Source organism: Trachurus japonicus, chromosome 16 (genome assembly GCF_045865225.1).
Source record: "Trachurus japonicus isolate A0001 chromosome 16, Traja_1.0".
Lineage (NCBI taxonomy): Eukaryota > Metazoa > Chordata > Actinopteri > Carangiformes > Carangidae > Trachurus > Trachurus japonicus.
The window spans coordinates 31,104,807-31,132,196 of record NC_140922.1 but is presented as its reverse complement, the minus strand read 5'-3'; the positions used below and the strand labels follow the sequence as shown (position 1 = coordinate 31,132,196).

Sequence of the window (27,390 nt, the reverse complement as noted above, 5' to 3'; positions counted from 1 at the left end):
GCTACTCACGTGCGCTATGGATATAAAGTTTCAATGCAGGTATGTGATAACATTCAACACTGTGACCGACTGGTCCACATCAAAAATAAATAAAACAGAAATCTTCAAAGTAAACATTTAATCCATGCCAGTATAAAAGAAAAACAAAATTAAAATTATGCAAAACTGATCTTTTATAAGTATTTCTGCAAAATGAAGATAAATATTATCAAGTTATAGCAGAAGTAAGCGATCCGGTCGTTTTGGCCAATGCTGCGTTCCAGGCAGGCTTTTGAAACCGTAAATTACAGCTTCAAGTCACGACTTACGACTTTGTAGCGTTCCAGGCAACCCACTCGTGTTTTTCCGACCTGTTTTACCTGTGAAAGTCACTATAACGGCCACTCGTAACTTCCGACCCGTGAACTCGCACCAGATCGAACTGGTACGACTTCACAGGTCGGAAAAACACGAGTTACGGGTTGCCTTGAACGCACCATAACATCTTGTCAGCCGATGGAGTTAGCAGCCCCCGCCCTCGTCATGGATCTATTGGTCCTCGTCCCTACGTCACCACATTCAGGCGCATCCCTTGGCTGCACACACAGCCCTTCATGCCGTTCTCTCTCCTCATTGGATAAAAATTGTAGGATACAGAAAAGTTTTCTCCTCGGCTCAGAGCAGAGCAGAGTGACTGACAGACCCGTGTTTCGGTCCAAACACTCTATATAAGTGATTGCTGTCGGAAGATATAACTATTTAAGACTTATATTAACACAAAAATATTGCTTACTTCTGCTTTAATCCATATTTAACTGCATCTAATTTGCTTTGTTTTCAGGAAGGAACAACTGCTGGTTTGATTCTTAAGCAGCTTGACAACCTGTGGAAGAACATGGAAGAGAATGAGAAATCTTCATCTTCTGTTCAAATTCACTGCTTTCAGTGGGTCGGTACGCACCAGTACGGAGTACTGTTTCTAGATTTTTGCCCCCAGCATACCAGGACTTTTGACGGCGCACCGGGGGGTACCGGGAGTCTGGACGTATTCTGTGTTCCTGTTCTCTTTCTCGCTGACCGATTTGTGATAGTGATGCCTCCTTCACCCTGAGTGCCACAGTTCTGTTGCCCTGTTGTTCTCCGGTGCGCTCTCTCACATGCACGTACACGCCACAGCCTCATCATAGTAGACCAGGGGTTCTCAACCTTTTCCAAGCTGCCCCCCCCCCCTCCCCCCAAGCTGGTTCAATGCAGTTGGCCCCCCCCCCAACACCCGGTGATATTCAATAAATGATTCTGTTTACCATTGAGGACAATGAAAAATTATCAGTTTTAATCGTTGAAATGACCAGAAGGCTGACCAAGGGCGACCAATGAATGAATATATGCATGTGTATGTATGCCTGCAAACTCAGAAGTGGTGAAAAAGGTGAGTCACCAAACCCCTGTAGGGGGGTCTGGGGGCATCCCCCCACCCAGAAAAAAAAGTGATTTAAACACATAAATGAAGCATTCTGGTGTACTCTGAGAAGAACATGAAGTGAACATTTGTTTCAGATAAAAAGCACATTAACATATCTCATATTTTAAATCTAGGGATCTGGACCAGCCATTCAAGCTAGTAGGGTCGTTTAAGGCTCAGTCATTTCAAATTGGTGTTAAAGTTTGGTTTTCACTTCCGAGTTGAAGTTTAGGGTCTATAGAACAAATTGAGTCTATAGTGTCAAACACACAGATAAAAAATGGCCTGTAGGGGGTGCCGTAAAATATGTAAACTGCTACAACTTTTGATTAGATTATCCAATTTTAACATATGAGGTATGTATGGATTCAAAATTAAAAGGAGAAACTGGTATGTCAAGCATTTGGTGATACGATTAAAAATAAATACACTTTTAGCCCAATATATAAAATGGACACAAGCAAAGTTGTGCTTTTTTTGAAGATAAAGTCTGGAAATGTCCTCAAAGTTGCTATGAAACATGATTTTTAAAGTTATTGTAAATAAAGGCTGTGTAATGACTCAACTGGATTTAAGATTGGTGTTCAGAATATCCCTATAGCATAAAGACAGCTGGGATACCCATACACAAATATGGCTGCATATAGCCCATGACAGTAGAATTTATTTTGGAACAAGCAGATGTTTTGTTTGAATCAACCGTTTTAAGTTGTCATCATTTCCCTGGGTTGAAACAGGTGGTGAACAAACCAAAAGCAGTGAAATGTTGGATTCCTTTAGTGTCAGGATGAAGCTGCAGCTCTGACGCTGTCACCACAAAGTGCAGGTCCAACAGTCTCTACTCCACCGGCCGGATGCCTTTGGCCTCCTCCAGCTTCCTCAGGGTCTCGTCCCACTGGGTGAACTGCTTGGACAGCAGGAACATCTGCCAATCACATGTTTACAGGTCAGTTCAGTGGGCGGAGCTTCTTTCCTCGAGCAGCTCGACTCACAGAGATTTGGTCAGTGACGACATTTACATCTGATTTATGCGTTCAGTTTCTGAGCAGACAAGAGCCACCGAGGTTCACAGCAAACTTTTAACATTGTTGAGAGAACAGCTATGAGTTTGTGTGTTACATTTTGACTAAGAGATGTGTACCATTTTGTTGTATTCCTCAAAGGGACTGAGCTTGGGTTTGGTTGGTTTCATCACAGATATATTTTATATATGAAGACTAGATGACTCAACCTACAGTATGCTGTTGTCCAATGACACGGAGTCGTCACACGGCCGCCTTGTGTAGGGCGGCTCGCTCCCTCAGAGCATTTTGCCTATATGGTCCATGTTCTACTACTGTATAACACCACAACTTGCTCAGTTTTTGATCAACTTTCAAAAGGTTTGGTTTGTTATGAACGTCAGAAATGCAGTTATAATACTTTTAAACTATGAATAATTTGAATCAAGTACTTTTCTATGTAAGTAACATTATGCAAATAGTTAAAGTAAATGAGTTACGTCTGTTCATAGTTGGATCCACCCTGTTGGGTTTCATGTCATGCTCACTGTTATGGACATTTTCTGAACTGAATTCACTTCCTGGTGTTTTGGTCACCTCTGTCTCAACCTTGTTTGCCCACATTCGGCCAAGTTACCTGCCAGTTTGTCAGCCACACGTGCACAAACTACCAGTGCTCCATAACCACTGGTGATTGTCAATGTTTCAGTTCGACACTTGCCTTGCCCTGTTGATTACTTTTGCTTGTGGTTTTGGATTTGTGTGACCTTCCATCTGATGTCTGCACTCGAGTCTCTTAGCCTGGTCATTATGGGGATCACGTAATCTGTATATTTACGTTGTGGGCAGAGCTGGACCCCTTAGGGGCCCGGATTGGACCGTCCAACTCTGTCTTTCCACAAGCTGCCGCCATTACCCTCCTCCCACCTGGAACAGCGCCATCTCCTGTGAATAAAGGAGTCAAGCTACACATAGGTGCTAGAGCCAGATCTGTCTTATTTCTGGAGATAACTTCCCTTCTTACTGTTCTCCCTGTCTTCATGCTGTATAGATAAGGTGTACAGTTATATAAATATAAATTTTTCTTTTACAAAGAAGCATTGTTCTCGGGAAGACGTACTGGTCTGGGCGGTTGTGTTTTGGTCCTCCCCTTATCTGTGGATATAAACCACTCCCAATCTGTCATTAATTGCCAGTTCATCTTCACTTCGTGTCAAGCGTTACAGCTTTTTACTAGTCCTCTTTCTGTGAGCCTACTCTCACCGATTATTTGACAAACTGTTTTGTTCTCCTCTGTCATCTCTCCACTGTTGCCACCATGAGGAACCTGGTCTTGGTTGCAAGGCAAGGCAAGGCAAGGCAATTTTATTTGTATAGCCCGTTTTTACAAACAGTTTGTCTCAAAGGGCTTTACATGGCATCGTAACAACATCCTCTGTCCTTAGACCCTCACATCGACTGAGGAAAAACTCCATGGAAACCCTTTTAACAGGGAAAAGTCGGAGAAACCTCAGGGTGAGCAACAGAGGAGGGATCCCTCACCCAGGACGGACAGACGTGCAATAGATGTTGTTACAGACAAGAAAACAGTTTACAGTTTGTCACAGAATTGCACTGGTCCTTCAGCTAGTGCTCACACTCACAGAAGCTAAGGCAGTAAGTTCCTTTTGTAGATTAACTGTTTTACTATTCATCCATCCATCACTGGATAGTTGTGCTTTTCTGTAATTTCTGTAATTATTGTGTAGTTGATCTCACAGTACCAGTTTGGAGATATCATTTCGTTTAAAAGGAACTGCATCTGCAAAAGCTTATCATACAAGCACTTTGCTGTTTATGTGGGTTATATGGACTTACCGGGCAAACAGGCTGGACAGGACATTTTTCAACGCACAGGTATCTAAACTGATATCTTTTAGATAACATTCCTCCCTTGTGGAAGGTTTCTCACAAGTTTATATCATGGCAGGTCCAGTAAAGGCCTTTGGAGACTGTGGGTTTGGTGTCCTTGAAAAGGAAGAGGGTGAAAGAGCCAAGGACAATTACCTGGATGAAAGGTTCCGAGGACTAATGGGTACAGCAGCTCATCGTGCTCAGATGAAAGAACGCATCAGATATTGGAACAACAAAGCCAACTGTGGAACTTATAATCTCTTCACAAATAACTGTGAACACCTTGCAACTCATGTGCGCTACAACGAAACACATCTTCAGCAGGTATGTGACACATTGCTCAATTTCCCTTACGTCTGTGACCGCTTCGGCTAAAAAGTAAAATTTAATTTGTACAAATGAATAATACAATTATAATGGAGCTAAAAGTTACCAATTTCACCCAGTTGTCTGTATTTAACTGCATCTAATTTGCTTTGTTCTCAGCAAGGAACAACTGCTGAACATTTTTGCAAGAGGGGGTCAAGGTCTTTGGATTGTCTTAAAATTAAAAAACTAGTGAAGGACATGGAAGAGAATGAGAGACGTAGAGAAGAGTGCTACAACAAGTGTTCATCTTCTGCTATGAAGCCTCTGCTGATCTGTGTTTCTTTGTTGGTCTGTGCTTTGTTGTTTGTGGTGGGTTATCTAGTGTTTCGCAAACGTTCACATGGTGGGACGCCACAAATAAGTTATGTCCGCTACCCATAGATTTATCGGCTTTTGGCTCGACCAACGCAATATTGTTCAGTTCATTCATCTTCACATAGCGCTCTTTCTCCTTTATTGTCATTCACAAACACACAGACAACCACGCATGCATGACAGTAGTGCGCGGTAGTAGTGCGTCGAAAACACTAATGTTCAGACAGATTCACTGAGAGACCTGCAGGCTGCTGGCTTTTGCAAATTAATTGACACATTTATAGAAGACAACTATATAACCTGAGTGGAGACGGCAAAAATACACATTAACTCTCAAATTAGCGTCATATTTTTTTCACGGAAGAGGTAGAAAATGTTCTGTAGATGCGTTTTAAAGCTGTACTAAAGAACTTTCAGTTTTGGTTGAGTTTGGCGGCGCCTGTGGACCAAAGCGGTAGTGTTTTGCCTGAAGGAAGACTCCATTTCCCATGAACACTAGCGTGAAGCCCTGTAAATATCCTGCATTAAAATTAACAGAAGACATCAAAACTAAGTTTCTGTTTCCAGTGGATCATTTCAAAGTGAAAACACAAACATAATCCATTGCTAAAGTGGTGTTTTGCCTGTTCCCTCCTTGTTGTGACTCGCAAAAGTGAAAGTGAAAATTAAGTGAGAGCAGGGTTCCTACCATGCTCCTCAAAGCTGCTTAGTGCCAGAGAAAGAGATACAGACCCCCTCAGGCCATGACAGAGGTGTCATTCAACTCGTTGTAAGTCGATGTATCATCACAAAAGTTATGAAAATATTTTATGAAGGTTGAAAAGTTACTTAGTGCTGGTTTAAAGCCCCACTATGTAGGATTTGTAGTATACTGGCACTCTGACGATACTGTCGCCGATAATGTTGCCGGTGGCCGTGCCAAGCAAAGCTCCAGAGCTCAAGCTCTGGACGGGAGGCTGGTGATATTTGTGAAAGGGGGATGGCGAGATGGAAGGACTTGCGGTAAAGGGCGTGGACTGGATTCGAACCCGTCGCTGCGGGAAGCACTTGTTTTACATGGTAGCCTAAGCGCCCTAACTCATTCAAGCTACAGTGTGCCTAACTGTAATATGTCAACAAGATTAACAAGACATTTTCATCTGCTATACCCAATGTTTAGATCTGGTGTTGTATGTATACAAATATACGTAATTAGATTATGCCCTGATTGTTCATGTTAACAAAGAATTAAAAAAAACAACTTGTAATACATTTTTTGTTTGTCTAAATGTAAGTAATTAACTCAGTAATTTTCATGGAGATATCTAAAGTTAAAAATTGTACCCTATTCACGTGAGAAAGATAATTAATAGGTGTAATAATGGGCTATATTTGGGTCTTTTTCTAAACTTTCCCCTAATGGGATTCTTTAAGGCTTTGTTTTCCTCACTCAGGACATGTTGAGGATACAAAATCAGTTGAGTTTGCTTCTGTTGCAATCTGTTCAACCTTTTTTCATAAAATGTGATTTGATTAATGCTAAAGAGTATCCTGTGATTTTGCTATCTCATGACATTAACATCAGAAAACGTGTTTTTGGTTAATATGACTAGTGTTGAAGATAAGGAAAGATGGTCATGTGTGATTTGCAATTGTATCTGATGGTAAGATCATGATGACAAAGTGATGTGTTCTCCGCTGTATTTATGGTGAAACCTGAACTGATGAGAAACACAGATTAGTTATTCATAAAACTGTCCCATCAGCCAGTTATGTGTCAGCAGTGCAATGTGTGTATGTTAGTACTGACATCATCATTTAACACTGAATTATCTGTGGCTTTAAGCTTGTGTACAGATACATAACAATCAGACATTACACAATGAAATAGTCCATGAATTAAGCAGTAATATTTATTATATGAACTGTTATCATTCCATATGGGACAATACATTTATAATCAAGTCCTCAGGCCAAGAGGGAAAAACTAAAGTCTTGCAGAGGATGAGTGTGAACGAGTGAAGTAGAGAGTTGGAGCTGGAATGCATTATTATTAAAATCAATCTACAAGCGTAAAAAAAAAAAAGAAGAAAAAGCTCCTTTGTCTGAAAATAAATAAAGAGCAGCTTCTCTGAGCCACACGTCATGTGATGGGAGCGACTCAGGACTCACATGAGACTGACTGACATATGTAGACCACTTATATGTAGACCACCACTGCTTAAGTTCCAGGTTTCAGACCTGGTGGATAAACACAGGTGCAGGAACTGTTGTTTTTATATGGATGATATTAAAATCCGATTCACATGACAGTAGAATTTATTTTGGAACAAGCAGATGTTTCGTTTGAATCAACCGTTTTAAGATGACATCATTTCCCTGGGTTGAAACAGGTGGTGAACAAACAAAAAGCAGTGAAATGTTGGATTCCTTTAGTGTCAGGATGAAGCTGCAGGTCTGACGCTGCCACCACAGAGTGCAGGTCCAACAGTCTCTACTCCACCGGCCGGATGCCTTTGGCCTCCTCCAGCTTCCTCAGGGTCTCGTCCCACTGGGTGAACTGCTTGGACAGCAGGAACATCTGCCAATCACATGTTTACAGGTCAGTTCAGTGGGCGGAGCTTCTTTCCTCGAGCAGCTCGACTCACAGAGATTTGGTCAGTGTCGACATTTACATCTGATTTATGCGTTCAGTTTCAGAGCAGACACAAGCCATCGATTATTCAAACATGATTATATAGCCTCAGAAAAAATTAAGAGACTACTTTCCCAAATGTTTCTTAAAAAGCATCTCTAACAATACCAACACAAACACAACTCTTTTGTCTTAATGAGACACTGATGAGGTGACCACCATAAAAACCACTGCTGGGATTAAACATTGACATTATTCCACTGAAATTGATTTATAAACTCTTCCTAAGTTAAAATATTCTTGTTGTGTTGTTCAGGAATGAATATGAATAAGTTTTCTTTTCATCATTCATATTCAAGGTTTGAAAAGACGTAATTTTCTGCCAATAAAAGCTCTAAATAACAATATTTTTATTTCAATTTTGGGGGAAATGTTGTTAGTAGTTTCTATATTAACACGATAAATGTTTATTTCACTCAAACACATACCTATAAATAGTAAAAACCAGAGAAACTCATCATCTTGAAGTGGGCTCTTATTTTTTTCTAATTGTTTAAACCCTACAGAGAGAACAACAACAAGTTTGTACCATTTTGTTGTATTCCTCAAAAAGCTTCTTCACTTCCAGAGACTGAGCCTCAGTTTGGTCCTGGAGAAAACACAAAACAGTAAATGTAAAAGAAAGAGAGGAGGATGTGTAGAGGTAAAGAGAGAGGAGGAGAAGAAGATGGCGGTCACCTGCTCTTTGATGTGGATCTGTGACAGCCGCTGCAACTTGGTGGCGTGTTCTGGTACGTCTGTAAACGACAGAAACACATCACACACATCAAGTACGTAACGGTGGTGGTGCGTCCACTTTATTCATCCAGCAGCTACACAACAACACAAAACACCACATGACTGAATACAAACACCAGGAATTACATTGGTTTTCCCGCTAAAGTATACAGTAAGTGCTAAACATGGATGCAGAGAAATGTTGTTAACGGCATCATAGTTACATGAAGACACAAAAACACTTCTACAGAAATTCACCTTTCAGACATTCAGTACGTTTACATGACACTTGAAAAAACCGAATTATTGCCTTAATCCGACTATAACTGGACAACTGAAGTGCATGTAAACACCTTAGTCGGACTGAAATCGGAGTTGAGAACTCCGATTAAGACACCCAGATAATGCGATTGGAATTCGATTTTCTCCGTCATGTATACACCTTAGTCAGAGTATAACTGGACAATACATGTGCGCATGCTCCACAACAGTAGAGACGGCACAAAGTGGAGCAGAGAAGCCAGCCAAAACCGGCAAAGTAAAGAAAAAAACCCAACATCAGCGCCGATTCAATGCATTTCACACAGCGCGACCAGCAAGAGTGTTTTATTAAAAAAAGAAAGAAAGAGAGAGAGAGAGAGAGAGAGAGAGAGAGAGAGAGAGAGAGAGAGAGAGAGAGAGAGAGAGAGAGAGAGAGGAAAAAAGGAAGCCCGTATCCTATTCTCCGCGCATCCAGCCCAGACTGGCGCGTCTGGTCGGGAACTGCAGTTGAGAATTTATTATTAAGCTACTAAGTTGTGTAATGGGAAATTTTGGCATAGCATGTTATATGCTTTAAGACTAGGGCACAAACATGTTATTCGAGTGAACATTCCTGTGATGACAATTTATGTGGCCTTATCAGGGGAAGCAATATCCACACAGAGCAGGCCCGAGGTCAGGACCTGAAGGATCTCTTTGACACAGTGCCTGTGGAGATTTACCACTCTCACTATCAGGGGGTGAAGCCAGGCATGGCGCCATATATTTTGTCTGTTCAAAGCTTTGTTGAACTATAAGATAGCGTGTCTCTAAACTTCTTCAGCTCACTCACTCACTGACTGTTCTCCGGTTTGGTTGTGTGTGTGACTCCATTCATGAATGCCTTTTATTAAAACTCAAGAAAGACAGCTGACGTGTCCACTCATCCTTTTTTAATATTTTGGTGAAGGAACAACATTTTTTGCCACCACAATTTGGCGACCACGAAGGGACCCCATCTGTGAGCGGATTTTTCGTTTCTGGACCGAAGGTGATTAAAGTGCACACCTCGGACTCCCCCGTCAAGGAAGGTTGAGAAGAGGGCCTGACGTCCAGAGGACTGAGAGTCCCCTCACCGGTCGGGGTCCAACGAACTCGGTGGCTACAGAAAACACCTCGCTGTCTTTTTCTGGTGAGTTTTGAGAAAAGAAAGGGCCAAAGTCCCGTCTCTACCTACTGAGTTCGCAGTAGTGGCGGCAGACGTGCCGGACAACTCGGTTTCCTATTCGGGGGAGGCCAAGTGTCAGGGAGCGGTAGACTTCCCTCAAGTCGAGGACTTGGGGCTTCAGGTTCTGGGAACCTGCAGTAAGCCAGACCCGGGAGTCTGAGGCACTTAGGGGCTACAACACTAAGACAGGCGGAGTAAGGAGAAGAAACAATTTTGACTGTCTGGAGAACTACAATTTAATTTTGAGAAAATAATTAAAGTCGGAATCCGGTTAAAGTTAAAGAGTAAATTTAAAATTAAAATTTAGCAGTGCTACTCTTCTTCTCTTTTCTTTAAAACAGAAAATAATCTAAATTGCGGTTATTCTGAAATTAAATCTAAATTTATTATGCTTAAAGATTTTAAAGATTCAAATTTGAACGGTGAGTAAGTAAGATAATCTAAATCTGAGTGGCCTACTGTTTTTTCTTTTGTGAAAATTAAACTTGCAAACGTCTGAGAGAATACAATCATGGGAACGAAACAAAGCAAACCCTCTGGATGTCTATCTATCCGAGGGACCAGATTACGAAGCCCCAAATATAAAGTACATGACAGATAACTATGGAGAGGAAGCCATAGCCCAATTAGATCTGTGGGTCAGAGAATTTAAATTTCCAAAAATGGGCAGCCTGAGCGTTGAAGAGTTAAAGGCTTTAAATGCGATACTGCTGCGTCGGAATAATAAAAGCAAGAAGGGAATTAGGATAAATTGGAAAGCTTTTGACATGTGGATGTGTGAAGCAGAGTGTAGGCAGGGCTCCAACAGGACCGTGCCCCGGTGTCTGAAGCTGGATCCAGACCTGGACTCGACTGCACCGTGCCATCCACCTCCACCCCCACCTTCATCGTCACTTCAGGATGTTTCTCCTCATCATCATCATCATCAGCAGCAGCAGCTCCCACCCTGCCTGGCGCTCCCCAAGCCCGGGGAAAAAGAACAATGTGAGCAGCCCGTGTCCATGCCATGGACAGTGGCTGGTAAACATGCTGTCTGTGCACAGTCGCCACTGGTATACTGTGTAAGCCTGGACGAAGTCAAGGCTTATGCCACTGAAGCAGTCTTGGCTGCAGAACTGATAAAGAACATGGACAGTGGTGACGGAGGGGGCAGCTGTGGCCGCGACCGCCAACTCCACCCGCGACGCGGGTCTCAGAACCGAGGCCGGGACCATGCCGGCTGCGGACGCGGAGCAGCAGGTCGCGGCAACGAAAGGGGGGGCCGATGCTTTCGGTGTGGCAAGATAGGACACTGGGCACGGTACTGCCCCAATGAGAGGAGAGAGAGGGTGAATTGGGACAGACTATATGGTGGAAGTGCAGGCCGGGACGGGTCTGGTGGAGACACTGGGCCGGCAGCTGGGAGCGCATTGGAAACACGTGAGAACACCTACACTAACACACACACTGATACACAGACACATGCTGCACGCCGTAACACTGATACTGACACTGAGCTCATGCTAGAAACAGTTCAGAGCCTCGAAGCAGAACTACAACACACACAACTAGAACCTAGGTACACAATGATGATAGACATGTTGAAATATCTGGATCGGGTCGAATCCGGGGCCACTGATTCTAGTTAAGCAGCTGTGAATTTGATAATAAATAGCTTAAACTCAGCACCACGTATCAGTAGACAGTTGGTGTGGGAGGGAAGTTTTTAGCTCCACTAAAATGCATTTGATCCTAATTTGGGAAACATTTCAAACATTCATTGCTCATGACAGAAGTCCAGTTTTAAATTGATGAAAAATGATTTATTTGTTTGTTAGGTTTATCTTTGATTTGTACACTAGACGGGGTTGAGTGAGATAAGGGTAGAAAACTATCAATGCTTTTCCACCACCCCGACACACAAATCATGTTACGGGGGAAAGTAACTCTCTCCCCCTGCTCTGTTGTGCTGCAGCTCCGAGCACACACACACATTGACGTCACATGCCTGCGCTGCAGTACACACATACACTCCTATTATGACAGTAGGAGTATCACTGATTAAATAATGCTAGGCGGGGATTGTTTGAATGCAAATAGGTTATTTTGAGGTAATGTTAAATGTATTGCCTCAACAATCTGAACCACACATCCCATTGGTGAATCCTGCATGTACAAACTTGGAAAATTGGGTAGAGAAGCTAAATGCTTCCTCAAACTAGACGGCTACAGCTGATCCTCAGGTGCACTTTAAAGAAGTCCTGAGGGCAAATTGCAAATTGTTGAATAATGATGTTGAAGTTGAGGATGAGATCATATTTTTCTTTGACTATCCTAATTTTCACATAGACAAGAAACTGTTTAAATCTGTTGAAGAGATCTCGGAATTAAAAGATATTCTCAGTCATCTCTGGGCTAAAAGTAAGCATGACGTTTCTGATTAAAAACAATTATAAGCCTGTTGTTATAACGATTAGCCTAAATCACACTGTTTTGTCCCTGTTGTAACTACTATCCTCTCAGACATGATGCAAGTGAAGGCATTAGGCCTGTGTATGATGCTTTGTTGAAAGCTGGTGTGATTGTGCCATGTGCTGGTTCTCCAGTGAGAACCCCCATTTTTTTCTGGTGCATAAGATTCGACCTGAGGGCGAGCCTGTGGAGTGGAGATTTGTGCAAGACCTGCAGGCTGTAAAAGTTGCTGTGCAGGCCAGGACGCCGATGGTACAGAATCCGTACACGATTTTGTTTAGAATTCCAACAAATAGTAAATGGTTTTTTTTGTTGTTGATCTTTTTAAACGCTTTCATGTAAGTTTGACAGTCAATTTTGGTTTTGCTTTTTGGTTTGGTGGGAAGGTGTATGCGTTTTGCTCGGTTGTGTCAGGGTTGGTGTAAATCTTCAACGATTTATTGCTTTACTCTGGGGGACAGCCTGGAGCCTCTGGTGTTGCCAGAGAAACGTGCTTTGTTGCAGAATGGTGATGGTATCTTGATTGCAAGTGAGACCAGAGAGAGATGCGTTAAAGCTGCTCTGGCTCTTTTGACCCATCTGGGTAAACAGGGGCACTAGGCCAGCCTGTCCAACATGTAGTTTGTTGCCACAGAGGTCACATCTTGGGTCACATGATCTTAACAGAGGGAGGATCCCCCTCATAAAAAAATAAAAAAATAAATTTCAATTCTGTAAATTCATTAAAGTGATATAATTTTTGGCCATGAGAAGCTAGCAGACAATGGGTCGCTCGTTGTGCAGTAATTTAGGCACCATTCGCAGCAATTGCTTATGGACAAGGCCTAAAGCTCAGACCCTGTCACTTAGGTTTGACACTGACGACTGTGGAGGCTGACAAAGTGTTGTAGTGACTTTAAAGTAGTTTTACAAAGCACCTCCAGTACTTGGACTGACTGACTGCTCATGACCTTTGACCAGGACTGTTGACGAGAAGGAGGGATTCTGACTTCTGTCATGTACTGTTTTAACCCTGTTACTCTCCTTCCAACAGCTGAGGACGGAAAGCCACATGACCATGTGGCCATCATAATGTATGTTTTTCTCCCACAGGCCAGAGTTAAAGGATACTCTACTCAGTTTTTTTTTTTTTTTGAAGAGTGTTAATTTTCAGGATGTTGGACATATTTGGGTGAATGGAGACGACTTCAACAGGAAAACCTAAATGATCAGCATTAATTGATATTTCTTTTTGGTTGAACTGCTGGTACCGACATAACAAATTGCTGTGCGAAAGTTCACGTAAACAACATTGACATTTTCTCTCTAGGTGATACCAGGACAGATGCAGCTGCAGTCGCAGCTTCAAGGCTACTTTTGTCTCACGAAGTATGTGTCCGTTGTTTTTCTCTAACACCCCCGTTCCATCCCCACAGTTGTGGCTACCGCTGAGATAGCCAACTTGTTGATATGAGCCTCTCTGGCAAGAGAGGGCCGTGTGGAAAACCAGAGAACAGCAGTCTCTGCTGTTTCCCTTGTTTATGTTTTCTCCACAGTGTGTGAAGTTGACACATGGGTTGAACCATGTGTCAAAAAGGGGGAAGGATGAATGATTGAAGTATGTATGAAATCACTGGCCAGTGTGTGGATGAATGATGTGGTATTGTGCATTCTCGTTGTCTGTTTGTTTTTTTTCCTGTTGTTTGTTTTTTCGTATAAATTTTACCAACAGGTGGAGGTTGCCCTACAGGGCCAGCAGACACAGAGCTGTGTGACTGCAGGTCAGGCGACTACATCGTGGTGAACGACCATGACATCCCTGTAAGCAGCTCGGGTGCGGCCTAAGGGTGGCGACCAGTTTCCTGCTGGTTATCTCCATCACCGCGTGGCTGTCGGTGCTGTTACTGAAGGACATCTACAACCGCAGGACGAGCAACAACGTCATGACAGATTCACCTCACCCAGACCACAAATCTACACCACACGCTTTGCATTCTGGTGAAGACATCTGCTGTTACCGTGAGTAACACAACATCGAGCTGGAGGACAACGTCGGATGCAGGGCAGTGATGAGAGCTGCAAGGGTGCTGACCAACGCAAGCTGCCGTGCTTGCGCTGCCCTGTCACATGACAAAGGTAACTCTGTGCCGTTGAACACCTCTTCCTAAAATTCTGGGGGCAATGATTGCTTTTACCCAGAATGACATGGCCCTGCACTTGTAGTTCACAACCCGACAGAGGAACGGCTGAGGATTCAACGCAACTGTTGTGAGTTACGAGGGGCTGAAGGTTTGTTCCTGGAATGTTTCCACAGTTGTTTTGAAAACAACTCCACTTTTCCCAAAGGACCACAAATCCTACTACTCAGAGAAGCGCAGTTTGTTCACTCGGGATCGTGTTACACCCAGAGAGCAGTCTCTGGGTACATCAGCATGTGGACAACCTGTGGTGGCGACAGGTAATGTGGGACGACAACTTGGACATCTTCAGATGTGACCTGATATGGTCGCAGGTTTCAATTCTCATAAACATTGACTTTAGGATCACTCTCACTCTCACAAGAACTACAGAGTTGCGGGATGAGCTCCTTTAAGTTTCCATATTCAGTGTTGATAATTTTTCACATTGAGTGATGTAACCAATAAAGTTGTTTTTTTTGGTTTTCAGTTTAAGATAATCACAAAGCACCATGTTTGGTTTTCATGCATTGCTATATGTGTGGGTTTGATGTTTTTGCTTATCTTTAACAGTAGTATTTTATCATTGCTTGTGATTTTGTTTCTACTGCTGGACATGACGGTGATTACTGAAAGTCTGAATTTCACAAACACAGTTTTGATATCTCTGATTGTTTCATGTTTTTGGTTATTCGTACCATTGGTGACATCAGTGGTGGACTGGAATGTAGAGTGGGTTTCCCCCCTTCTGGGGAGGACGATGAGTTGCTTTAACTTTGTATTTTGCCTTAATCATTCCTCACTGATGTGCAACTTATGTTTTATGCGTGTTGTTCTGAACTGTATTGGAGCTGTCATGTCCTGTTGATGTATGAGAGGGAATCAAGCATTAGCCTTGTCACGAAGGGTTAACTCATGGAGAAGTGTGTGCCAGGACATGTGAAAAGAACTGTTACATTTTGCTTTCTTTTATTATTAGTCTAATTACACTCGTGTAATCGATGTTAGTGATTTCTACTTATAGTTGAACAACGGTCATGGTTTTTGGAGATGTTTGATTTATCAGCTTACACCGTGTTATGATTGTAATCTTTTTCCTTACGTTTTTTAGTCTCACAGTTTGATTTGATTTGTTTTGTGTTATTCTGGGTCTTCTGCATATTATTTGAAGTAGTTTAGTTTAGTATTGATTATGGGATTTTTTTCCTCATCATATTCGAGGTTTTTCCCCTTTTATCTTAAGTTAAGAGCAGCTAGACGGATGAGTCTTTTACCCTCCTCTTGTAAAGTGAGGGGAGGGGTTTTGGTTCTTCTGTGCCTGTGACCTGGGGTCCTCTGCCTGGGGTCTGTAAACTCCCGAGTTGGAGACTGGGGGTGCTGGCGTTTGGCTGGTGCGGGGCAGGGCACCAAAGGTCATGGGGTAGTTCAGTACAAAATTTCCTGTTTCTTGTTTGGTTTAGCATAAAAATGCTAAAAAGGGTGGAATGTAATGGGAAATTTTGGCATAGCATGTTATATGCTTTAAGACTAGGGCACAAACATGTTATTCGAGTGAACATTCCTGTGATGACAATTTATGTGGCCTTATCAGGGGAAGCAATATCCACACAGAGCAGGCCCGAGGTCAGGACCTGAAGGATCTCTTTGACACAGTGCCTGTGGAGATTTACCACTCTCACTATCAGGGGGTGAAGCCAGGCATGGCGCCATATATTTTGTCTGTTCAAAGCTTTGTTGAACTATAAGATAGCGTGTCTCTAAACTTCTTCAGCTCACTCACTCACTGACTGTTCTCCGGTTTGGTTGTGTGTGTGACTCCATTCATGAATGCCTTTTATTAAAACTCAAGAAAGACAGCTGACGTGTCCACTCATCCTTTTTTAATATTTTGGTGAAGGAACAACATTTTTTGCCACCACAATTGTTTATATTCAGTTTTTTACGAGGTGACAGAGAAGTCAACAGGACAGGGGGCGCATTAACCCGCTGAAGCAACGGGTGACGGCGCATGAGGGGGCGGACCCCGTCAGTTATTCGGTTTTCTCAGTTGCATGTATATTGAGACAAGGACAGAAGTCTGACTTGACGCCAAAATCGAATTTTGAGCATAGCTCGATTAAGCTCTGCATGTAAACGTACTGAGTGGGGATCTGAAGCTTTCTCAAGCCCTTTGTGAATAATAAACCTGTCTGTCTGACTTTAGTCGACACCTGAGTGAATCATCTCCTCTCTAAAATCACAGAGCAGATGTTCCTTTGTCTTTGATTCGCTCAGCATCCTGCTGCCAGGTGACACTAACCTCTGATGTAGTTGCTGTCCAACAGCGGCTGCATGCTGCTCACCTGCTCCAGCAGAGCAGCTTGGGACAGCAGGAAGTCCTCCTCTGTGGAAACAAACACCACAACGAGGACTGAATCAGCTTCAAATGGCTCGTTATGTCTTTATTTTTTACAATTATAGGACTAAAAATTAGGTTTCAGGTTCCTCCGGCTTCTTACCGGCGAGGATGAACTCCAGCTTCATAGCGTCAGGCACAGTGATGTGGTCGGTGAACTGGGGGTCCAGGTACTTCAGAAGGTCCTCGACTGCAGAACAGAAACAACGACTGAGATCAAAGTCTCACCAAAACATGGACTCAATTCTGACAGTAGAATAAATCCCTGGGCTGACATGACATTTTGAATTTCACTTTTGCTTTGCAGCCTTAAAGGGATAGTTCAACATTTTGGCAAATTGGCCCATTGCCATAATCCCTATAGTCATAGCAGTAGGTTCGTTACCTTTAATTGTCGGTGTAAGCTACTTTTAGAACGGCGGAGCAGAGCCGCGAGCTGCAGAGGCTGATGGGATTTCTTGGTTTCCCTCATCAAATACACAATCCAACAACTCCAAAACGCTCTGGCGGACAAGTTGTGACCTACACACACACTCTCTAAAACAACTCTGTCTGGTAACGTTGTGTTATTATCTCATAGCGTGGTGAATGTGCAGGTCACAACTTGTCCACCAGAGCGTTGTGGAGTTGTTGGATTGTGTATTTGATGAGGGAAACCAAGAAATCCCATCAGCCTCTGCAGCTCGCGGCTCTGCTCCGCCGTTCTAAAAGTAGCTTACACCGACAATTAAAGGTAACAAACCTACTGCTATGACTATAGCAATTTTTTTGGTGTAACTTCATCAATAAATACAATACATAGTTACACTGAGCCGATGATCCAGGTTGTCTGGGCAGAAACAAAACAACATGCAACTCACTTTTCTTGTGCAGGATCTTTACTCGCTCCCTCTTGTTGGCCATGTTGGTGAGGCCTGCCTGAATCCTGGTCAGCGGCTCTGCACACTGCAGGACAGAGGACAATGAGTAGATTTTATAGTAGTGATACAGAAAGGTCATTCATATTTATTTTATACTGTGTAACATGAATTTGCTGTATCAGGGCTTCAGACTGCCCCTAAATCGGGGGCCTTAGCACTCAGAATCTGGACTCTGAGGATCATAAATGTAGAGGAAATGTGAATATTTGCTTTGCAAGTCCATTTACAGTGTGCACCCCTTAAATTTTAAATTAGGGGCCACAATGCTCCTAGTAAAAAAAGGTTAGTCTGGAGCCATGTGTATGCAGGACAACAAGGCAAACATTTCATTCTACAAACTTACACATCTGTAATAATCTCATTATGAGTACAACTGGAATTAAGATGTTTTTTAAGTATGAAACCTTTATTCATTTTATAGAAACATAAAAACACTACTTAAGAAGGACAATGAGCAGTGTTGGGAACGTTACTTTTAAAAAGTAATTAGTTATAGTTACTAATTACTTCTCCCAAAAAGTAACTGAGTTAGTAACTCCACTACTTCACTATAATAGTAACTAGTTACCAGGGAAAGTAACTATTGCGTTACTTTTTCTTTCTTTTTTTTAAGTTTAAATATGTCGAAGAATTTGGATTTTTTTTCTCTCATTTTTAAATTGTATTTTATTGTTTTCATATATTTCACTGATCGCAATTATGGAATGCGAGTGTGTGTTTTATTGAAAGCGAGGCTGGTGTGCCTATGAAAATAGGTTACAGTGGGTTTTTTAAGTGCTGTGGCTACAAGCAAATCTCATATTGTCTCTGTACAAAGACAACAAAGACCTTTTTAAATGTGAAAACAGCGGAGACCTATTCAAGATTTGCGTTTAATAACAGGCGAAACATCGAAATTAATTTATTCATGGCCACATTAAGTGAAATTATTAACTTTACCGATTATCCATCTGATTATCTGTCCTGCTGCGAGCGCACAACAGGGTATCTGCGGATCCTTAAAAAGTCTTAAATTCATGTATCTAAAATTAAGGCCTTAAAAAGTATTAAATTTATTAGAAAATTCTAAGATGGTCTTAAATATATAATACACAGAATCATAAAATATGTATGCACTTAAACTTTTATATGAAATGGTATGCGCGCGGGGTCTTAAAAAGTCTAAAATGTGAAAATCTAAATTTTAGGTCTTAAAATGTCTTAAATTTGTTGAATTATTGTGTTCAAGTCTTAAATAATTTTAGACAGGTCTTACATTTTCTTATGCCCACCATGGGCGAGCATTTCACTCGCATTTGCCCCTAAAAAAAACAAACATGTGTGAACCGGAAAAATCACAAAAAGAAAGAGCACACGATTGGTCAAAAACTACAAATCCCACAATTATCTGGCCTCAACAATAACAGTAGTTAGTGTAAGTAAGTGAGAGTGGAGCTGTAGGTGAAAAGAGGAAACAACGCCACGTCTGGTCCTGTTCTGTGTTGTTCGTTCACACCGTCACCGTTTGTTCGTTACGTCCGCGGTGTAAAAGGCCGTGACGCAAAGACGCGATTAGGCGCGAGACGCGATTAGGCGCGAGACGCGGTAGACGCGACTTTTTTTTTTTGCGACGCAATACACCCGATTCTTTTATGGCGACGGGACCTTCGCGTCTTCGTCCTTTTCATCGTGTTTGGTGGGAAGACCCACAAGGGGCTTCCCACCAAACACGAGGAACGCTTTTTTTTTCGCTCGAGTTTATACGCGCGACCAAACGCGAGATACGCGAGAAATGCGATTTATCGCTCGTTTTGACTTTGTGTAAATTCGCGTCTTCACGAGCCCGCCCATTTTCACTACAACAACAACATTTCTGCTCTCACCAACCATGGTTGAGGTCACAACGCTGCTGTAGCTGCTCTGGAAGAGTTCCAGCTGATGAGCTACAGAGACTTTAGAGTCTAAAGGAGCAGTGCGTCGCTGTGTCGGACTGTTTGGATTTAATGAAGAAGCTGCACAGAGTCAGGTGAGCAGAAGCTCAGGACAAACACTTCGCTCCGGGACATAATGTAGCTACACCTCACATGTTCTTGTCTTTTACCTCAGGGAGATTAAAGTAGTGTCTGTTTCCACTTTCCCTCCGATCTCGGCAGCTTCCCTCTGCTAGTCCGTGTGTGTGAGGCTAAACTGCGTGCGTGTGTGGTTTGTGTACAAACTGAACACTGCCTCTGATTGGCTTAGCATGAAACCTTACTCTGCCTCAACCAATCATCATCACTTATGCGGTTGTCTCGTCCCTCCCTCCCTCCTCCCCCCTCCCCTCACCAAAGGAGAGGAGGAAAAAACAACAACAGTTTAGCAGCTTCTGTGTCTGAGATGAGCCAAGTCGGAGGACAACGGCTTCACTGAGTAGTTTGTAACGCGCCTCGTTTAATTGTCGGTAACGGTAACGGCGCTGTAACGGTGGAAATAGTAATTAGTTAGATTACTCGTTACTGAAAAAGATAACGCCGTTAGTAACGCCGTTTAGCCTATTTTAACGCCGTTATTCCCATCACTGACAATGAGGCACATTGATCCATCCCCGGGAATACAAATACCTCTCAGCAAATCCACTTCAATGCCCCTTTGTGAGCTCAACGTGTTTTCTTCATCATATGATGCTTTGACTCGTCTTTTCATCTGCCACAGACTAAGTGCAATAACTATTACTGGAGCAGAGTTGAAGTTGCAATAATGTTTGGCCTAAATTCCCGCAAACAACTTAATTCAGTTTACTTTTAATGAACCAACTTATTCATGTAACTACTTTATGTTGTGTAGATCACGGTGCAATAATTTCATTATTATAGGACTTCACCCTCAGAGCTGTCTGTCTTCAGAGTCCTGACCTGTCCCTGAACATCACACAGGGACAACATGGAGCTGCTGTGTGATTGGTTAGGCTACTGAGTTTTATTAATGTTTACATCAGGCTGAGTTCAACAATCAGTTTATGCTGATGTGATTTGCATCCCTAGTCTGTTGGTCTTGGTTAAGTAGCCTACCACCTTGAAAAAAAAAAACAATATTCAATGCTATACTAAAATCCATGTAAAAAAAAAAATTAAAAATTGACTGACTTGCTGGCAGTTTAGATCTAGAATATAATGCTAAATTATTGGTTTCCAACAACCACACTAGTTACAGCCTTGCCCCCGAGTTCAAGAGACAGCTGGCTGAAAAGCTAAATAATCATTGTTAAAAATGCTGCAAATCAACTAAAATTGTATGTTTTGTTACGTGATTGATACTCCCAAAGTGCACTAGATTAATTCATTTAGATTGCAAATTTTCAAAATTTCCTTCCCGCCGTACCACCGCACCCCCCCCCCGCTCGTAAAAAAAATTTCAGGCACAGGATTTTTTCCTGCTTCAAGCCCTGCTTCTGTGAGTGAACCTCCCAGAGGAAAAGAAAATTCAAAAAGAGATCTCAAAAATGTTTCATTTACTTCTCCTAGACAACTATGAGATCTGTGTGACAGCAAACTGAGACTAAGGGTTATTTCTCCTGTGTCTCATCTTTTTCTCCAGAGCAATAAGATGCACTAAATCTCAATTTAGTCTCCTTTTAAGTTTCAGAAGAGATCTCAACAAGCTCTAATATAATTCTCAGAGTTTCTCAAATTGTATGTCTCTTTGTGATATCCTGCAGAGAAATCAGAGAGCTCTCTCTATAAACTCAATCTATTCTCATTCTAGCTTCAGTTTATCCATCTCATACTAAGCTCAGACAGAACAAATGAAGAGCTCTCCAAAAGCACTCATTGATTTCTCAGACTTAGATCAATGTTTTGGTTGTTTTTAATCATGTTGACTTTATTGTAATCCACATGATTTTTTTTTTTTTAATTATGTATAACTGTACTCAGAATGAATTGATTGAAAATGTATGATTGTAGGTTGCAAAGACCTTCTGCTTTTATATTAATTACATTTTCTATGAATAATTGTAAGTATTCCAATGCACATAATTCAGGTTTTTTTCATGAACCACATAAAACGTAAAATAAAAACAACAGTCATTTATTGGTAATTTGAGAGCAATAAAGTTACTATTTCAACAAAGTCCAATATCAGAATATAGCACTTTTTATCACTTAAACATACTACTACCACTACCATTGCCTCCAATAGTGAACACATTTGTGAAAATAGTTAGGAAAATAACTATCAAAACAGTAAACAGAAAGTCACTTTTGACATTTGCATTGCAGAAATGTATTTTACAAAATGCCAACAAAAACTTCAAAAACTCATTAAAAACATTAGTGGTGTCAATGTAGTATATTCAGATGTCTGTGTCTTCTCATGTTAAGCCCCAAAGTGACCTATTTGTGTGGTAATAGATTAATAAAACTGTTGAGATCACTGACATTTGTCTTGGTATGGCATCACAACACTATCTGCCCATCAACTTGAGACTTTACATTTTCAGTAAGGAATTTCTACTAGTTGGTGAAATCATGGGCTCTTCTGTTCACAATAATATCATGTCTTTGAGTTCATAATATGTTTAGTCCCTTTCAAGTTTGTTAGGGAAATGTGCAGCAAACACAATACCAGGCATTGAGGACAGATCAATGAACATCAACTTTCCCAAAATACTTTCAAGTCCAACTACTGTCCTTTTTACAGGAACTTCCAAGAGGCTCACAATATGGAAACATGTCCCACCTGTTAAAGTGTCCCTTAGAAGATTTATGCCTGCAACTGCAAATTCATTCACAAATACAAGATTCATCTCATTTTGACCTTCACTGGTTTCTTTGTAGGAACACAATAATTCAATCTGGCCGTATTTGATCTGCATACCATCACAAAATAACACTGTGGAATTGTTCCGTCTTTTGGCTTTGACATACTGCTTGGAAGTGTAAACCGTTTTCCCTATTTGAGCTCTGTTATATGCCTTGACAACATTAGTATATAAACCCTGACCAAGAAACTGTTCCAGAAGAGACATATCATCAGGTTCAAGACATCTGTTGAATGATGCTCCTATCATGGCCACACTATTGACAACATTACTAGCTTGATAACTAATGCCATTTGTCATTCTGGCCAAAAACTCAGTAGCTACTGTGTTCAGCTTTATGTTTTGTGTGATGCTAGGGAGAGATTGTATAGTCTTTACAGCATTAACCATTTGGACAGGTATATTCTGGGTCCCATGTATAAGACGAAGTATGTACCCATTTTTGTCTTCAAAGTGAAAGCAAGAGTGTGTCCACAGAGGTCCAAGAGCTCTTACACTATCTGCTAAATGGACAAGTAAGTGGATATTGGCCTTCATGTATCGTTCACCATAAAGTCCACTCATTTGAGAACAGAAATTCCAAAGTAGTTTTTCAGCATTATCTATTTGCGCAGGGGTTATTGACTCCATCATAAGAATGAAGATCGCTTCACTAAGGAGCAGGAAATGGCTGTAGTACAGGCCTGCAAGAATGCCCCGGAATACAACTGGCCCAAAAAACAGCAAAATGGACCGATACTCAGATGCTTTAAAGAACATTCTGTGAGAGGACACAGAACGAGGGAATCTAATCAAAAATGGTGGTCTTATTTCTTTCATGCGTTTGTCAACTTCTCTGATTGACCTAACCATACTGAATGCACATCGGGAAAACTCTGTGGAAAACCACAAAAACATCAATAGACGCATTGCTCCCAGTAGTACAGAGTGCATATAGTCTATACCTGTACCCAAGACCAAATCATAGCTTTTTAGTCTACTGAGAAAGGTAGGTCCCTTCACCCCACGTACAATGCTGTTGGAATCATAGGCCATCTTAGCATTATCTACAAACCCCTTGTGGGTACGAGGCGGGCCTTTTGGATCTGTCTTCTGGAAAGGAAAGGCATGGACATGACCTCTTTCTCCTGTCTTTACTGTTTGACCTGGCTGTTCACACTTTTGACACCCAAACTGTCCATTGAATTGAATAGTATTAAGTACCAATGCTTTTGCAGGCAGATCGCAGGTCCCTGCAATGGTAAAGGCTTTGCATATGAAAGGCTCTTGAGCTCCTGCAAACTGAACAGAAATTCCATCTCTTTCGATTTTGTTCAGAGTGTCACATAGTGGTTCAAGGAATGTCAACATTGACGGCTTTGAGTCCCCAAACCAAAGACCTGCAAATATCATGTTTTCTCGTTTAGTGCGTTCAACAAAGTTTAACTCGTTTATGACGCAATAAAAAGGCCACACAGAAAACTTTGAAGACTTAAAAATGGGAATGCCATCAGTGTTCCACATTAAAGAAATGTTTCTGGGATCACTGAGAGGGCCATTACAAGTAGTCAATTTCTGATAGGCTTCTCCGTCATAGATGTCCTCAACACTGTCATGACACTTTTTATGTCTATTAAACCTGAACATAAGTTTTTCTTCAAAACCTTCCTTAGCAAACAATCTCTTCAGTTGTGCTTCAATGGGAACCTCAATGAAATAGGAAGTTGACCCCTCCATCAACACATTGGCTTCACAGGTTTTACACTGGTTGTCTGTACTCTCAACAGCCATGAAGCATGCACTACAGTATTTGTGCAAAAGCGGAGAGGAGGAATCGTCAAAAAATTGTTTAAATTTGTGTAAATTCTGAAGACATTCAGTCTGGATATCAGAGGGGCAGTGCAGAGAGATTAGGGAAAGCAAGTCACTGAGAGCTTTTCCTGTTATTTTGTGTCTATTTGCAAAAGTCATTATGAGGAGAAGACTCTCTGCAACAGAAATTGGCGCATCTCTGTAAATTGGATGATCTCCAGTGTTTGTAGGGCTTCTGGGTTCTGTTCCCTCCTCTTGGTTTAGCCCTAAACCGTCCTCAAATGATAGGTCATCATCAAATGACAGGTCATCGTCAAATAACACATTTTCATCTAAAGTCCCTTCTTCAACAAATTCAGGTAGGTGATCAGCAAATGTATCTATGTGAAAAGGCTCTTCAGGATCTGATTCAACATTAAGTCCAGAGTGATGCATCTCACTTGTGTGTCCATTGCACTGGGATGTATGGTTTGTGTTATGGAGGTCACACAAATTTGTGATCGAAGAGTCCTCCAGATCCGCAACGTCATCAGCTTCCAGATTAGCGGAACTGGTCTCTTGCTCGGTGCGGCAGTCATCTGACCTCGAGTGTGTTGATTCTAGAAAAAAAAGTCCCAATGTATTTAGCAAGTTTGTTTTCTTATAGCAATAACTCATTTACACAAATTGTTGCAAAGCAGTATACTAGACATGTTTATTTTTCACTATACTTCTGCTAAACACATTACTACATTATTTAGTCACCTGAACTGCCAGTAACCTTGACAAACCAAGTGAGGTTCACAACTCTCACATAAGTAACAGTGATTTATTGGATACATTAACTTTTCTTTGAAATTAGACTGCAATCAATCAAAATTTAAAGCTTTACAACATGCAATTTCTTACATGTCTGACAGAGTTGTTTACATTTTTGTACATTCATTACCTCTGTTCTCCAGTCCTTGTGGGTCCTGCTGAAAACAGAGAATAATACATTTAACATATTTAATACTTGCATGCAATTTTATTAGCCATACCTGGGTAAAACCAATGCAGTATATGACAAATCCTGCTATAAATCACCCTTTCATGTTGATTAAAATGTTAATATTTTATTGAATCTGTTTCAGAGGTGATACTTAAGTGTCAAAACTAGTAAAGTAAATTACATATATATTTACATGTACTGTGTACCGGAGGTGGGCTGATTATTGACATGGCCGATTACCAGATCTGATATTAAACCATTTATCTGACTATCTGCATCAGTTAAATCATTTAGATAAATGTGGTGCTTTGGCGCTGATGCTTCATACAGTCTGTAAAGTAAATAAAAACTATAGTAATCAAATAAATGTAGTGGAGTAAACAATAAAATATTTGTCTCCAAAATGTAGTGGAGTGGAAATATTAAGTGGCAAGTTAAGTACCAACACTTGAGTAAATGTACTTATATTCAACCACTGCAATTGACAATAAACAAATAATAAAATGTAAATTCCCTTACCTTTCTTCTGTATCTTTTGCAAGTATTTTGTTGGCTCTTCACTTTTCTCCTCCAGCGTGAGTTGTTCCTCTGTGCCATTTTCAAATGTGCCCAACTGTTTGCCTGGAAAAAATTCAACAGTAGAGATACACTCTTGAAACATACATATATTCATAGTACAATATATATATATATATATATATATATATATATATATATATATATACCTATGTATGTATTCACATACATACTATGGCATGGCGTTCAGGAAATTAACATTTCAATATATTGAATGAAACTCTGAATATATGGAATGAAACTCTGAATATATTGAATGAAACTCTGAATATATTGAGTGAAACTCCGAATATATTGAATGAACCTTGAATATATGGAATGAACTCTGAATATATTGAATGAAACTTGACTGACATCATCAAGGCATTAGCCTATTAGGCAACATAAACTGACACCCCCTATTGAATTGAAAGTTTCATTTTATTTGTGAAATTGCTAAAGCAAAGATTTCACCATAGGCTATTTGTGTTTTCTAGGTAGCAGTGAGAGAAAGGACACACAGTCTGGTTGATGCACCGGGGAAAACTGCAGCCTCTGGTACTGCAGCTTCACCCCCACTCGGCTCCAGCTCTGCTCGGCCACAGCCTGTGTTGTGCCGAAAAGAGACTGCTTGTGGGGGCAGTTGTTTTTCGGCAGGCAGCCTCTTTTATGCACAACACCTGCAGCCGGTGGCAGTCCCGACGGTCCAGCGCCTCACCCCGACAATTTACTTTTCTTCGTTGCTGTGTGTATTCAAAATATTCAGAATCAGAGCTGGACTCGTATCTGCTACTCGTATAATGTGACAACGTGGTTTGGTGACAACGTGGTTTGGTTGTCAGGACCGCAAAGAAAAGGAATTACAGTCCGAGTAAAAACGCCAAGACCCGACCATCGCCCGCAACGGGAGCCTCAAGGCGCTGCTACGAGATTCCGAGCTGGCTGCTGTCACTCACTTATTGCAGCAGCATACCGTAGCCTACACATCTTACACTTTAACAAACAAGATCACGGAAGTGCCTTGATGACGTCAGTCAAGTTTCATTCCATATTTCATTCAATATATTCAAGGTTCAATCAATATATTCAGAGTTTCATTCAATATATTCAGACTTCATTCCATATATTCAGGGTTCAATCAATATATTCAGAGTTTCATTGAATATATTCAGACTTAATTCCATATATTCAAGGTTCAATCAATATATTCAGAGTTTCATTCCATATATTCAAATGTTAATTTCCTGAACGGCATGCCATAACATACACACCGTGTATGTATATAGCCTACATTGGTGCCAAATTTCTCATAGGTGGTCAATTTGGGTGGAGTGAGTGTTGGTGTTAGCTTGTGAAGCTTGTGTTTTACTAGGTGGTGTAATAAAGACTCACCTCACTATCATCTGTATCTTCTATTGAAGAGCAATATTAATGCTTGACTGGTGTCAAAAATGGAGCTGCACCTAGGGATGACAAAAAATGACAGAAAAAAATGCA

At 41.3% G+C, this 27,390-nt stretch overlaps 3 protein-coding genes across 3 annotated transcripts in view; all 3 read right to left on the bottom strand.

Annotated features, from left to right (window-relative positions):
• LOC146972645 (induced myeloid leukemia cell differentiation protein Mcl-1 homolog) overlaps positions 1–27,390 on the bottom strand; it is a 126,659-nt gene that overhangs the window by 46,553 nt on the left and 52,716 nt on the right. The gene's annotated exons all lie outside the window — the stretch shown is intronic.
• LOC146972649 (dynactin subunit 3-like) lies at positions 6,963–17,983 on the bottom strand. The gene is made up of 7 exons (XM_085802103.1): positions 17,933–17,983; positions 17,741–17,825; positions 16,984–17,070; positions 16,785–16,868; positions 8,372–8,430; positions 8,223–8,282; positions 6,963–7,579 (listed from the first exon to the last, which is right to left on the bottom strand). Exons 1-7 carry the CDS (start codon positions 17,981–17,983, stop codon positions 7,493–7,495), a joined length of 513 nt encoding a protein of 170 aa, XP_085658229.1. The 3' UTR covers positions 6,963–7,492.
• On the bottom strand, positions 22,091–27,355 carry LOC146972648 (uncharacterized). Its single transcript, XM_085803050.1, has 4 exons — positions 27,286–27,355; positions 25,858–25,959; positions 25,297–25,321; positions 22,091–24,946 (listed from the first exon to the last, which is right to left on the bottom strand). Exons 2-4 carry the CDS (start codon positions 25,933–25,935, stop codon positions 22,335–22,337), a joined length of 2,715 nt encoding a protein of 904 aa, XP_085659176.1. The 5' UTR covers positions 25,936–25,959; positions 27,286–27,355; the 3' UTR covers positions 22,091–22,334.